The following is a 13,351-nucleotide window of genomic DNA, read 5'->3' as shown; positions in this document are numbered from 1 at the left end:
ATTTCATTAATTACAGATTTTCCGTTACACCCCTTGTCATTATTGCCCCCTGTTTCATCAACGGTTCCCTGTTTGCTACTCAGACCGCCTTGTTCTGCCGTATCCCGGAGGTTCACCGTCGTTTGGCCAGCAGTCTCTGTTTCCATGGCCACATGAGAGGAGCTTGAAGCTGATTTTTTCCTAGCCTCATAATAGCTTGGCACTGTCAACCCCAACTTCCATGTCATAATGAAAGCTGGAGCTCGCAATCTCGATCCGAATTGCCTGTCCTCAATCTTCAGAGTTCCCTTACTTTCAATCCACATTTTACAGTCCCTATCGTCATAAGTGAGGCGCCCACACCAATAACACATATTCGGCAATCTTTCGTACTTGAAGCCTACCCAAACTTGCTTCCCACTTTATAATGAAATTAACCGTCCACGGCACAATGGGAGAGATAAGTCCAGCTTCACCTTGAGTTGCAAAAAATTGCCTCCATCAATTTCATTAAAATCCTTGGGACGTTCTACTTCTCCAACCACATTAGATATTTTCAAAGCTACTTCCAAAGTCATGTATCGTGGCGGGATTCCATGGAGTTGGACCCAAAAACTTGTCCTATCAAACTTCACTTCGCTAACCAGTGTTTCTTTATCATACTGCTGCATCACCACCAGATGCTTATCAAAACTCCAAGGTTCACTTGAGAGGATTCTGTCAACCTCTCTCTGGTTGTCAAAATTAAAGAGAAGAATATGGTCACCAAGATTTTGAATCTTGAAACCATTGCGCGCCCTCCACAAAGGGTTGAAAGTTCTTGCTATTACCTCCATATTGAGCGCTCTTTTAGTAAGAAACTTTGCTATGATGGCGTAGTCCGAGTTCTGATCCTCGTTGGTAAGATTGCAACCAGGTCCCTCCCTCTCAGATAGTGAGAGATGGCTCCAACTCTGGGTGATATCGTCCATGTATTCTACAAAAAAATGCCTTCCAGCTCTCTTTCCTGTTTCCCTTAACCCTTGAAAAAAAACCCCACTAGCCTAGGAGTAATCTTGTTACCCCAAGGAACACAATTACCACCTTCTGTAAGAAGGGACAAACAAATTTTATTGTGCAATAGATGTTGGAAGTCAACCTCAGATGCAATAGAGAAACCTCATATTCCGGTTTTGAGACTTAAATATATATAATGGAGCACTTTTTCTATTTTATATTATCCAATGCCAATGCTCTTGTGGAAAGAATGAATGTAATGTTATAATTCATGGCAATCTTTGGCTGAAGCTTGTGGCTATTAAATGATTAGTTGTTGTTGTTATTTATTATTAAAAAAATATATATTTCTTATTTAAAATTTATAATACTTTTCCTAAAATAAAATTATTTTAATAATAGTTACATACTCATATTAAGAATAACATTTTATTCACAAATAGAAGGACCACATTGACAATAAACACAAATTTTGAAGATGAAATTAACAAAATTTTTAAAATTTAATCACGAAAATTACAATTAACCCAAATTTAAAAGCAAAATTTAACTTTTCAAAAAGATTTTCATTTTTCATAAAAAAAGAGAGAGAGAAAAAAAGAAAAAAAAGAAAAAAAAAAAAAAAAGAAGCACTTTTAAAATTGCTCTTTGTTTTGAAAGATAAGTAAACCAAACAAGCCCTAGGGTTTAATAACGTTAAACCCTGAATAGCTCAACGAAACTTTGAAGCTCTCAGATATTGTTGCAATGGAATCCTCGTCAGGGTTCGGAGAAGAAGAAGAAGGAGAACCGAGATTCAATGATTTTCATCAAGAGGCACCATCATCACCATCTTCTTCATCTTCATCTTACAGTCACAAATTGGTGCCCTGGTTGAGCTGGGACGAATGGCTCTTCGTCAAGGACTGTCTCTTCTCAAATTCCCCAGACTCCGTAGCCACCGCTTTCCAAAGAGTATGAACCTTCTAATTCCGTCTCTAGTTAATTTGAATTTCCAGCTGAAATCACAGTTTCTCAGGGAAAATATTTACCATGGAAAATAATAGAATTTGAGGAATATATAGGAAAAGTAGGAGTGTATATACCTAATTTAATGGAGAGGATAGTTCTCAATGCTATGATTTTGTTATCATTGTTTTAAAGGGTGTTTCTGAGCTATTTATTTATATGGTAGTGTGTGTGTATTTTAGTATTTAGTTAAACGACAAAAGTTGGAGGTAAGAGATGTTATCAATGGAGTCATTCCCGGTGCCGAGGTTTGTCCTATACTGAAATGATTTTAGAGGTTTTCTACTTTGTTTGTTTCAACTGTCACCAAACAAAGAAACAGTTCGAAATTGTAAATGCACGACTTTGATGTATTAAAAGATGAAATGAACTAGTTTCATGTCTGCTTAGCCCGTCAGGGATGAATTCCTCTGGATTACTTGGTAATTGGTTCTGGTGGGTGGGGATAGTTGCCCGTAGGTTTAACTCGCTAGAGGCGAGTCCAAAGGGATCTTCTGTAGAAAGGTTCCCTATGTTCATTGGAAATACTCATAATAATGACTCTGTTTATCTCTTAATGATAAAGAGATTCATGAAGTCTCTATTCCATAGTAATTTAAGCACAAAGATCTATGAACTAGCTGACATCCCGTTTTGAGAAATAATAACACTTCATAGCATTGGAGCTAAGATTTGAATGATTTAAGCTGGCGGGATTTCCATGTTTTTTTTTTTTTTTTTTTTTTTTAATTTTAATTCTCTTGCAAATCAAAGAAAGGATCTGTGTTTATATGTTTGATTTTTTTTTTTTTTTTTTTGGGAGTTTCAGATATCAGCATGGCGTAGTAGAGGATGTCTTCCAGTGGCAATTGAAGTCACAGCTTCAATTATTGAAATTCAGCAAAAGGACCCTCACTTTAGGTAACCTTTTTACATCACAGTTTTAAAATCTTAGGTCTTGTCCGAATTTTACTTTAATATCTGTTGTGCTTCATTTGGAAGTGTTCCTTTTTTATTTAATTACTTATTTCAAAGGAAACTCAAATGCTCTGGAATCTTGGCTTTTCAACACTTGATGAAAATTTTAATGGGCCAGAAATCTGAAAGAAAAGTTAGAGAAGTTTGTAGATAGAAAATAGGGACACTTCAATGCAGAATAGTTGATAAGTGAGCGAGCAAACCAGTGCTGTTTTGGTTGTACATTAAATATCTTTGTGCTTCTTTTTCACAGTTTTGCTTTTCTAAGATATTATGTTTCATATATGTCAGTATGTAATGGCCACAAATTAGTTAATTTGATATATATTTTCTATGGTTTTGGTTGATTGTAGAGAGAACCAATCAAATGGTACTTTTGATAACTTTAGAGCAGACCAAACTAGTTATGTGCCACTTTCAGAGGACATGTTGGCCATGTTGTATTGCATGGCAATCATAAGGTAACATTCCTTTTATTATTTCATGTATTCTTTCTTTCCTTTTCTGGGTGATGGGGTAGAAGATGGTTATTTGTGGGGGTGACAATCGATGATAGCCACTGGCATCTATCTTTAATTTAATGTTATTTGTGCTATTCTTTGCACCCCTTTGGAACATTTTAACAAATTTTTATTACTTGGTAAATTTTTTTTTATATTCTATATACGTTGTAGCCAGTATGATATACCTTTTGCATTGAATTTAATTGTCCTCGGAAAAGAACATACTATTTGTGTTTTAATGGTCAATGCAACTAGGTGTTTGAATACAATTGTGGAACCTAATGTACTGTACCTAAGTTTTACTTGTTTTAAAACATTACAAATAGAACTTGTACCAGTCCAAAAGCACATACCTTGGGTGAAACAAGTGAAATCGATCGAAATGATCAGTATAGGCTAAAACATTACAGTATTTAAACTGGTATGTTTCAAAAGGCTAAAGTACACCAGTTTGGTAACCAGTATGAAATTTTCCAGCTGTACCTACCAGTACAGTACAATTTTTATAACTTTGTTCACAAGTCACTGCCTCAATCCATTTGGCTACATCTGCCCTATACACTATGCAGCACAACTTAAGATTTCAGTTTCTACTTTTCATTGATTGATTGAATTATTGTTTGAGTGGAAGCTTACATGCTTGTTTTGTGTGGGGACAATCTGAACAATATGTTCACATTTTAGTCTTGTTTTTGAAGGCTTGTGAATGGTGTTGTGGAGAAGACACGAAAGAAAACAGAGGTCTCTCTTGCTGTGGCTGCTGATGCAATTGGTATTCCACGTATGCTGATTGATATTCGTCATGGTAAGCAACTTCAACTATTTAAAAATTTTCTTTTTTATTTTATTTTTTGTGATGGTTAAGCCCTCAGATTAGTCCACTGTGTATGCTACCCACCCATCCCCACCCTAATTATATGGGACAGAACACTCAAAGCTAGGGACACAATGTGATGCACCAGACTGTGAGGCCTATGAGGCTATAAATTTCCATGTCAATTTTTTTTTTTCTAATAATTCTTGGTTTGACTTGTATTGAGATTTTTTTTTTTTTTTTAATTGCTATAATTGTAGAGGGATCTCACCGTGAACTTCCTGCTCTTCAGATAGTACGTAGTGCCTCACTTAAGGTGTGTTTCATTCTTGATGTTTCTGTTCATTTGTTTGAGCCATCTCTTTCTTCTGAATCTTCTTATTATTTCTCTAGTAATTAGCATTTGTACTTGAGAGAGCTACCGTCTTCCCAGGATTTGCTTGGTTTTTTGACAAGGCTATAACTTTAAATGTAGGTAACACAATGATTGATTGGATTTTGTGCAGGAAAAGGTATTTTAGTTTAGATGTCTGCAATCCAATAAAATTTTAAAAGTGGCTTCTTTTTGCATTATTAGGAAGGCTTGTTCTAAAAAATGGAAGTGAGGCAAAGCATTACTCAATTTCTGTTGTGCAAGTTTCCCATTATGTAACTTTCTACTGATACTAATATCATGAAAGTTTTCATCACTAACAAGTAATAACATGAAAATATTCCTGGTTCTATCTCCTATTGTAACAAGGTTAGTGAAAACTTATACTGGTTTTGGAAGCTGCCAGTTTTACATAACATTTTGAGACTTGCGACTAGAACTTCATTTACTTTATGCCAGATTAAAGTCTGAAACTGGTTAGAATAGAAAATCATGCTATATGGTTTTTTTAATTTAAAATTTGTAAAAGAAAGATTTTATCAATAAAGAAAATGCTGAAATGGGCAAGTCCCAAATACACAGGAAGTATACTATGGGACACTCTAATGGTGTGTTTGGATGGCTGGATTTGGGCACATGGATTTGGATTTGGGTGATTAAAATCCAAATACCTTGTTTGGATAGTTTACAATGGGTCAAGGATTTGGATTTGACAAATCTGCCAAGGATTTTAAACCTTTAAATCCTTGAATTTGAAATAACTTTTAAACCCATAGAATTTTAGAAATCCTTATGACATACTTAAATATTTATGAATTTGGGATTAAAGCATTTCAAATCCATCACTTTGAAATTCAAATACAAATTCAAATTCAAGTATCCAAACGCAACCTAAAGGAAAAATAAAGAAAAAAGAATCCAGGAAATTCAACCAAGATACAAGCTGTCCAAAAAAGACAGAAGATCCAAATTAAAGGCAAAAAAAGTTGAAGTAGCTTGTTCCCACTTGGGTAAAGTTCTCACCATCTCCGACTTAAGATGGACTGCTGAACTTTCTTTGTCTTTGACATCAAACAAGAGGGAATAGTTCCTCAGATTTTCAACTGCCCAGCTGGATAGTAGATCTAACACTCTCCTACGCATCACCCAACTCATTCCTACGAGGCACAATATAAAATCTCACAACTCTATAGCTACACTACAATGTTGGAATAGGTGGTCTATATTTTCCAATCAGACTTGCACGTGCAACTTCAATCTGGAATAATAATATATCTTTTTCTCAAATTGTCTGTTGTTAAGATTTTTCCCTTCACTGTAGTCCACATTAAAAAAATGACATGAGGATCTTTGATGCGCCAAACAGTTCTTCAAGGAAAATGCTGATCCCCCATTCTAAAAAAAAATCTCAAAGCTTTATAATAGGTACTGACTTTGAAGCCCTGAACCTTGCAAAGAGTCCAAATCATCATGTCCTCCTGAAATTGATGTACCTTAAAAGCATACAAATCCTTCAAGAAAGTGTCCACGGATTCTAATTTCTAACCCTCAATCACCTAAATGAATTGGGGCTTCCAATTCCAGTGAATACACCCAATTGACACATCCAAATAATCAGCCACCTTTACCTCTCTATTCCTTTAGTTCCTTGCAATCAGTAAAAGTTCCACGTTTCAATTCTTGAAAGCCTTGTCTCCCCACCAATGGTCATACCAATATATGATGCAGAACAGATAGGAAATAGGAAATAAAAGAGGAACAAAAGGAACAACAGAACAAATCCTAGGCTTCACCACCTAGAACTTGCCTGCAAACCCTAGGCATCACCACCTAAGGGTGTTTGGCATCACCACCAAACAAAGGGGACAAAGGAGGAGACATTTCTCAACTCATAATAATCATATTCTTATTCAAATTCCTCTCTCTTTCACCATTACAGGAGTACTAGTTAAGTAGGGTTTAGGAGATTACACCAATATGGAAAACATCTAATTTAACTCCCTAAAAAGCCTCAACATTAATAACCAAATTCAAAATTCAAATTCAAAAACAATATTAATTGCAAATTAAAACATAAAATCTTGGTTCCCTGCATCAGTAAAGATTCCCAAAGATATTTGCAATCTGATTAAATGAAATCATTGAGGCTGTTCTGCAACAGAGATAATATTCCCCCAAAGAAACTGAATAAGGAAAAGAAACAGAGGCCTTCTCCATTTACAAGGTCAGGCACAATAAAGAAATGGAAGCCTCTGTTTGTTACACCTGCTTGCTAATTCACCCATACACAAATATATACATGTATCTACTAAGTTTTCATTTGAGATTGATCATCTTTAAAATTCTTGTTGTTGTCCACTTAGAAGCTGAAGTATGGGATATCAGTGAAATCTCAACCCAGCCTTGTTGTGGACTTTATGCCAATAACAAAAAGAAAGACAGAAATGAAGATAATGAAAAAGAAGATTATGAAGGTTCCGTTGATTAATTGTAGAAAAATATTTGATTTTGCCTTTATATAACTTGTTTTAAACAGTGTATGACCTAGATCCTGATCTTATGTGTCAGTTTTGTTATATTTAGAAATTATAGTTTTCTGCTGCAAGCCATATGCTAAAAACAATGACAAAGATTCATTTTACGTCATGGGAATCTAAACAATATTATGTTGGTGATTTTAGGCACTTGACTGGTTGATATCCTATTATTGGGAGCCTCAGAAGAAGGCGATTCCATTTCAAGGTGGCAGTACTGCTAGCATCAGAAAAGAAATTAAATTTAAAATCCGTGAATTGGCTTCCTGTCTGCAAGTTGATCCCCTACCAGATCCTTCAGTAGTCAAGGGAAAACGTGAGTGTTGAACTCCCTTTTCTTCTTTTCCTTTTGTTATGCTGTGATTAGAAGCCTGTCACTAAACCTTTTTGATATATGTTTGATATATTAGTAGATGTTACCCCAAGGATTTTGCATAAAGGATTGTAATATGCTGATGCATCTATGGCATTTGGAACTTTGCATGGCTTGTGTGATCTCACATTCTTATGAATTTATTTTTTTGGTAGTCAAATAACTTTTTTTTTTGTGTCTTTGTCAAATAACTAAAATATGATGGTTGAAAAACTCTGGTTCCATTTAAAAGATAATGCCTGCACACGCACACACACACACATATGTGTACATATTTATTTATTTATTTATAAGCAAGTGATGCCTTATCCATGCCCCATATATAAATAGCCTTAGCACTCTGTCTGTAGACAAATATGTTCTTGCATAACCAAATCCCTTTGAAAATTTCGTGTGATGTCGTTGCTTATTGAGTGTTTGAGCTCATCAACTCCCTTCACCTTTTTAGATTACCATTTTGGACTTTTTTAAGGGATTTAGTTGGTGATTATGAGTTATACAAGTGGAGACTAAATTATGTTAGAGAAACTAAAATTGAATGTTCTATTATGATTTTGGGATTGTAAACTTGATAATTTTGAGATTATTTCACAATGTAGTTGTGAGGTTTATTTCATTATATATATTTTTAAGTTTGATGAAATGTTGATGCATTTGGATGCAACTTATATTTTTAAGTTAGATGAAATGTTGATGCGTTTGGATGCAACTTTTTTTTTTTAATAAGTTTTTAAGCTTATTTGTTTATGTACAACTTTTTTAAAGCCTCATTTTCGGTATAACTATACTTAACCAACTTTTAACAAATAAGCAAATCAACTAAAGGTCATCCAAATGCATGCTTAATGTTGAAATATTGGAATGAAAATTTTGGTTATTTATGATTTGGAAATTTAGTTATGCTCTATTCCATAAGCACTGGTTACAATTTGTTGTCATATTAACATTCCAATAATTGATCAGAGTGTGACTAAATGCCCAAAATATAAGTAACCCAAACTGTCATTACAATATAAGTAACCTCACAAAAGTGGGAGTTTCCCATAAGCAATGTTTACAATTTGTTGTCATATTAACATTCCAATATTGATCAAAGAGTAACTAAATGCCCAAAATGTAAGTAACCCTAACTATCATTACAGTATAAGTAACCTCACAAAAGTGGGAGTTTTGTGCATTGGATACAACATTTTTATAGTGTTTTATAATTGCATGGGAAAGTGAGTATCTCTGAGCATTAAATTAAGGAGGAAACCATGGATTCAGTGCTTTTTTGGGGGTGCTAAAATATCACTTATGTATTGCTAAGCCATTGCTAAAGAGGCCATGGCCTTGTGGATTGATATTACATGTGTATTGAACACATTTTGCTTATATAACTTACAACACTTTCTATTGCTCCAGAATAAGTTGATTCCATTGGCTTTCACTCTTTCATAGGTAGCAGACATTCTGAATTGCCCTGTGGGCGTAATAAGTTTTTCCTGCTTGTGGCTGGCAAGCACCAATCATCAAAATCTGGAGGTAATGTCAATTAGATGATAGTTTTTATTTCCGAGAACGTTGAATATGGTGGAAATTTTCATTGTACCCTGTTTGCAATGCATCGTCTAAAATTTAGTTTTGGCGGTGAGTTCTTGTCCTTATTAGATAGGTATGGAACATGTGATGTTAGAGAGAATGGTGATTTAGGAAATTTGTATGTGGGAGCCAATGAGGGCTAGGCACATGAGAGATTAGCAATGGCACAGAGAAGAGGAGAGTAAATGGGAAATCAGATGAGTGCTTGAGTAGGTGATAATGAGGGTTGGCTGGTTGGTTTTGGGAGAGAATTGAAAAGAGAGAAAAATGAGAGACAAAGAGACTGAGAGTGTTTTCAAGGGATTTGCCAATTAGTTGGTTTTGGGTGTGTTCATGTAAAACCCACCATGACAACCACCACTAAGAGTAAGCCATCTGATATTATCCTTCTGATCAGGTAATGTTGGTGTTACTTATTATAACTGGACACCAAAAACCTATACTGTTGGGTTATTAGATCTTAAGTCTGATTCCAACCAATTTAATTACAAGAGCTACCAGAAACCTCAGTTCAGATGTATTGGTTTTTTTTTTTGTTATTCAGTGGGCACAAATGGTTCCACAAAGGGAAACATATACAAATCTAAATATGATCATTTCAAACTGTACAATTTACAAATATAATAAGTAGAGTTGCAAGCTGTCCATATGAGCGTGGATGCAATGACATTTAAAGAATAAGGATGTGCCATTTGGCAATCAAACTTTGCAAATATGCATTGCTAACCGTTTCAAACGACAGATACTCCCTGTGTCCCTAATTGTTAGTCCTCTATTCCATTTTGGACATAGTCATCTTTGAAAAGTTAATAAATACAATTCCTAACTTGCCCTTTGCTTTATTTAAAAAGCCAATACACTCTTTCTCTAGACTTTGGAGTTAAATTAATGAGGGTAGTTTTGGAAATTTATACCTTATCATGTAAAATACAAAGCACTAAATGATTTCCCTTAAAAAGTTGGATTTTTTTTAATAGGACTAACATTCAGAATCGAGGGAGTATTACGATTTGAAAGAAGTTTAAATTCTGTAAGAGTTTTTATATGTATGATAATAATGCATTAGTTTTAACTTGATATAGATCTAAGTTAAAAATCCTTTTTTTTCCTTTGGCCCAAGGGGAGGGAGAAAGGGAGATTTGAACCAGAACTCCACTTTATGAGGCATGGCCTCCAGTTGATTGTGCTACCCCTTGAGGTTAGATGATCTAAGTTGAATGATAGAGTGAAGCTATTGCTTTAATCCTAAATTGTGGTTATTGATTTATTTAGGGGATCAGGAACAAGTTGGTTGTATTAAGTTATACATATAAAAAGTTGATTCTATTGAGTTGAACTTGAATATTTTAAAGCCCTCTAAGTATTTGGAAATTCAACTATTCAAGCCTTGTTGAAATGAGGTTAATTCATGGATTTGACCATATTCTATAATATATATATATATATATATATATTCGAATTGAATTACATATATACATCCTCTGTGGAAATTGGCTTCATAGCTTAGGCATGGTTTTCTTGTTGATCTAGGGTATTGTTATTGTTCATGCAACATCAAGTTTAGATGTGCCACTTTGGGAACTTTTAGAATACTAAATGTTCTGTTCAAAACTTTTGATTTTGCAGTCCCTTTTTACTTCTGGTGCTTTAACTTGGTATTGAATTGGGTCCTGAATTCTTAATGAAATATTTGAAGTGCTTTCTCATGGCTAGTGGCTCGTGCCACTTCTTGCATATATAAAATTGAACATATATTCATATTTGCTAATGGATATACTTTTTGGTTCAGGTTCTAAGAAACAGGTTTCCAAGAACTTGAAAGTTCTCGTTCGGCTATATTCTTCTTTCTCCTCAGAATTTGCATCTATGTTACTGGATTTCTTGCTGAAAGCTAAAATCTCCTCAGACATGGTGGAGCTTCCAGAAGATTCTCAACTTGGCCCTAGTATACACACTATGTTGGATGATTGGAAGCTTGTAATAACGAAACTCTCAAACAAGGAACCAGAATTACTACTGACCCTTCTTAAAGCAGTTCTTGATAGGATTGAAACTCAGGAAGCCACGAAATATGAAACAGGTAACCACCAATTTTGCTTTTATGTTACATCTTTTCCTTGTATTTATTCTTGTGGGCCATATTAAGATATCTGCTGGTAAATTTGTGATGAGGTTTTGTGCGTTATATTACTACATTTAATTGCTTACAGTTAAGAGGAAGTATTTTGTACTGGATTCAAGTCATAAAATATACAGTGTAATCATGAGCAACTTATTCCATCGTTTATTATGTTATTTTTAACAGAAATTACTGTACTCATAGATTAATTAAAGTCACTACATCAGATCTTAAAACAATTTCTAAAAACTTATGAGCTCCTTTCCACATACCATACTGATTTGAGCTACTTGTCATCAGCCTGATGTGGGCATAGGTGCATACCTACTTTCTATTTACTTTTTTTTATATTACTCATCGTTATATATATAGCCAAATGAAAAGAAAAACAGATTCATATATTTAACTTTTCTTTTGGAACGTGTGGTCCATCTTCCTGCTTTAGATCAGAATTTTTATTTTTAATTTCACAAGCGTCATGGAACATGGTCAACCATAAAATTTACTAGTAGATCCATACAATAAATGCACAAACCATGTGTTCTAGCTCTAAACATGGAACTTACCTTCTTCTATTGAAAAATGGCTCCTCACATGTAATAATCTCCAAAGCTCAGATAGCTATAGATATTTATTTATCCTAGTTGTCTTTTCTCTTTGGCTCATCCTTTGTCTACACCCCGTAAACTTGGGTTGCACCTCTTTTTGCGCTTTAATGAATTTATTACTTATCAAACAGTATTATTTCAAGGTATATTTGTTGACCCTTTTGTGAATCTTCAAGTAGGTGGAAAGAATCTCACATCATCAGACTATAGGTCAGTGATCTGCCAAATTGAACACCTTTCTTCTTTGTTTGAATGGCTTGTTGAAAGGCTTAAGGAACTAAAGCCTCGTCTCCACAAAGATTCAACAGCTGAAATAAAAACTTATTCGAGAGAAGCAAAAATATCAAAAACAATTCTGTTAGAACTCCTGCATAAATGCCTTTTGGTATCAGCTTCTGGCAACAAGCATCTCATGGATTCAGCCGTGTTTCTTGCCCAGTTGATGGGAGACCGCTCTCTGATGGAGAAACTCAACAAACTCTCACTTAATTTATCAAATATGGATTTTACTGAAGAAGAAATCCCTTCTATGACAAACCTTCTTACCCGGCAAGAGCAATCCATCAGTCAAGCAGCTAAGAAGCTAGAATTGGTCAAACTCCGCCGAATGAAGAGCAAAGTTGTGGAGGCAACTGGTGGTGATATGGGAAATTCAAAGAGATGGGTTGTGTCAAGGTCATGGAACCCTTGTCCAATTGGTATGTTGCCCCATACTCTTGGTACGTCTGGTCTTCTTCCTGTTCTTGAACGCAAAGATGACCATGTAAAGGTTCCAGAGGTATCAGAACAGAAAGAAGAGAACTGGGAATTGAACCGGTGTAGTGGCAAGAGAGAAGCTAGTAGTGACATTCAGCAAATAGACAACTCAAGTGTTAAGAAGAGGAGGGAGAAAATGGAGGTTTGTGAGTCAGAGACAGTAGATGCACTTCCATTTGAAGGTGTCAAAGGCCATCTGATGATTGGTGGGATTTGGAAGGAAGTTAGAGAAGATGAGCTACTTGCCATAATGTCTGATGTAAAGATTTTAGTTTGATCACTATTTTATTTAATCCTTGCAGTTAAATATGGACATCAAATCTGATTTTTGCTATTGGTAAAATTGCTTAGCAAGAATTTTTGTTACTGAGTTGCTATGAATTAATTGCTTTCTAATCGATGTTCAAAAATGTTTTGTCAATTGACATTGGTGACAGCGAACCAAACGATTAATCAGTTTGAGGGTGTTTATCAGTTGGTTGGGGTGGGTTAAGCATTTTCTTAATATCTAAAAGGGGTAAAAAGAGAAAATTTAGGAGTGAAAATTTACTCAAGACTAAATCAGTAAGTCTAGGAATACACCATTTTTCTATAACTTCTTGTGATTAGTACATGATAAAAATGGTGTTAGCAATGAATGATGGATCTTGGTGAAATATGATGCTTTTATCCTAACATGCCATGTTATATATATAGCCTAGCAGCACACTTTAAAATTCCAGTACTTCGCTACAATGTACAACACCTCAG

At 34.8% G+C, this 13,351-nt stretch overlaps 1 protein-coding gene across 8 annotated transcripts; it reads left to right on the top strand.

The window, feature by feature from the left end:
• Positions 1–1,646: 1,646 nt before the first annotated feature.
• LOC115981245 lies at positions 1,647–13,001 on the top strand. 8 transcript variants are annotated; one of them, XM_031103416.1, is made up of 10 exons: positions 1,661–1,929; positions 2,792–2,883; positions 3,294–3,401; positions 4,142–4,248; positions 4,518–4,573; positions 6,997–7,104; positions 7,312–7,480; positions 8,978–9,061; positions 10,908–11,198; positions 12,022–13,001. In XM_031103416.1, exons 1-10 carry the CDS (start codon positions 1,723–1,725, stop codon positions 12,876–12,878), a joined length of 2,079 nt encoding a protein of 692 aa, XP_030959276.1. In that variant the 5' UTR covers positions 1,661–1,722; the 3' UTR covers positions 12,879–13,001. The 8 variants fall into 8 exon arrangements, with proteins under 8 accessions (XP_030959293.1, XP_030959276.1, XP_030959273.1 ...); XM_031103413.1 differs by having other exon boundaries at positions 6,994–7,104; positions 12,025–13,001; XM_031103409.1 differs by having other exon boundaries at positions 6,994–7,104.
• The last annotated feature ends 350 nt before the right edge of the window (positions 13,002–13,351 follow it).

The sequence above is a fragment of the Quercus lobata genome, chromosome 1 (assembly GCF_001633185.2).
Source record: "Quercus lobata isolate SW786 chromosome 1, ValleyOak3.0 Primary Assembly, whole genome shotgun sequence".
NCBI classification, from domain to species: Eukaryota; Viridiplantae; Streptophyta; class Magnoliopsida; order Fagales; family Fagaceae; genus Quercus; species Quercus lobata.
Note: the sequence above shows the minus strand (reverse complement) of the source record. Positions and strands in the feature narration are given on the sequence as shown.

What these genes read in the sequence shown, in the direction of transcription:
- LOC115981245 (XM_031103409.1), top strand. Translation starts at nt 1,723, where the DNA reads ATGGAATCCTCGTCAGGGTTCGGAGAAGAAGAAGAAGGAGAACCGAGA. An exon ending in TTCAGTAGTCAAGGGAAAAC is followed by an intron (nt 7,481 to 8,977) that starts GTGAGTGTTGAA and finishes ACTCTTTCATAG; the next exon opens with GTAGCAGACATTCTGAATTG. An exon ending in AGCCACGAAATATGAAACAG is followed by an intron (nt 11,199 to 12,021) that starts GTAACCACCAAT and finishes TGAATCTTCAAG; the next exon opens with TAGGTGGAAAGAATCTCACA.